Below are 1,319 nucleotides of genomic sequence, written 5' to 3' on the forward strand. Positions count from 1 at the left end.
CCCCCCCCCCCGTTCGTGCGGAATGTAATTACATAGTCCACGGATCGTGAAATACATATTTTGTCCTCGATTTAACATCCAAAGGAATTCAAGCCGAGGACAAAACATTTTACTTATAAACGCGGGATGCAGCGACGAATGATTTTCAAATTAATCGTGATATTCATGGTAAAAACGTTACTCGTATCTTGTCTGCTTTAATTCCAGCTACAAAGCACTTTCTGTGTGCTGCGTGCTGCAGGGATAGATTTTATATAAAATTATTGTTCAAATATTTTTTTATATAATGTAATATATCTCTTGTAAACGAGAAAGTATCATGGTTTTGTTAAATCAAAGCTGTTCACAATAAAGACGAAGAAAATAAGATACAAGAAATATATATATTATTATCATAGTTATATATCCTATCTTAGAAAAAGGCGTGTTATCTAATTGTCTCTTTTCCGTAATGCCGACTTACTTTTTGTTTCAGATTTGGCAAAGATTGTGACCACACGGCCGATGCGTTTTCCGGAAAGTGCAATTCCGCATGGTTGCGGGTGCTGTACCGAAGTTTCGGATAGGATCAAAGACAGGTTTACAGAGTTCCCGTATTCTTGCATTTGACTCTTCGCGATCGAAACCTGAAATATAGTTCAGTCGTCCAAGTGAGTGAAAATTATCGAGTTACAAAACGACCGCCAAAGCTCATATCCGCGTGTATTTTTCTCGCTCTAAGCCATTAATTCTCGTATCTAATCAACGATACTATATTTTTGCTTCAGAACTGTAGCAGAACGTGGTCGATTCTGAGTACCCAGTGAATCAAGAACGAAGATTTACGGTGTTGATTTGATTAAAGCTGGAGTTCAAGATTGGAATTAAAAGTCAGAATTTTCGCGAATCAAGAACCTCACTTTTTCGGCCAAATATAAACGTTTGAGGGCGAAAAGAGAGAAAGATATATTTTTCCGGCAAAGAAAGAGAGAGAGAGAGGGGGGGGGGAGACGCTAATATCCGAGGAAAACGCGAATACCCGAAGCGTCTTTTGTGCAAATCAGGACATTCATCAGGAAGGCGTGAATGTATGAGACGGACTTGACAAACCCCTCGCGTATTCATAGACATATTACGATTCGGTCTCAAAGCATTTTTATAGCAACAATGAGGAGCTCATCGTTATAGAGGCAAAAAGACGACACGCCGGATATTGCTTTTCAAATTTCTACACGTCACATCATTCTCACCGCGCTTGATTACATCTTGCTATTCCCTTCTGTGTCTTCCAGCTCTCTATAATAATCTTCGTAGAGGCAGCCGAAAAGAGCGATGAAACT

At 39.4% G+C, this 1,319-nt stretch overlaps 1 protein-coding gene across 1 annotated transcript in view; it reads left to right on the forward strand.

The window, feature by feature from the left end:
- Positions 1–1,012, forward strand: part of LOC106741811 — a 3,293-nt gene extending 2,281 nt beyond the window's left edge. The window contains exon 2 of the mRNA XM_014614164.1: positions 476–1,012. Coding sequence (XP_014469650.1) covers positions 476–493 — 18 coding nt within the window. The 3' untranslated portion in view covers positions 494–1,012. The remainder of the gene's footprint in view (positions 1–475) is intronic.
- Positions 1,013–1,319: the final 307 nt, after the last annotated feature.

Source organism: Dinoponera quadriceps, unplaced genomic scaffold (genome assembly GCF_001313825.1).
Source record: "Dinoponera quadriceps isolate SergipeBrazil2010 unplaced genomic scaffold, ASM131382v1 scaffold533, whole genome shotgun sequence".
Lineage (NCBI taxonomy): Eukaryota > Metazoa > Arthropoda > Insecta > Hymenoptera > Formicidae > Dinoponera > Dinoponera quadriceps.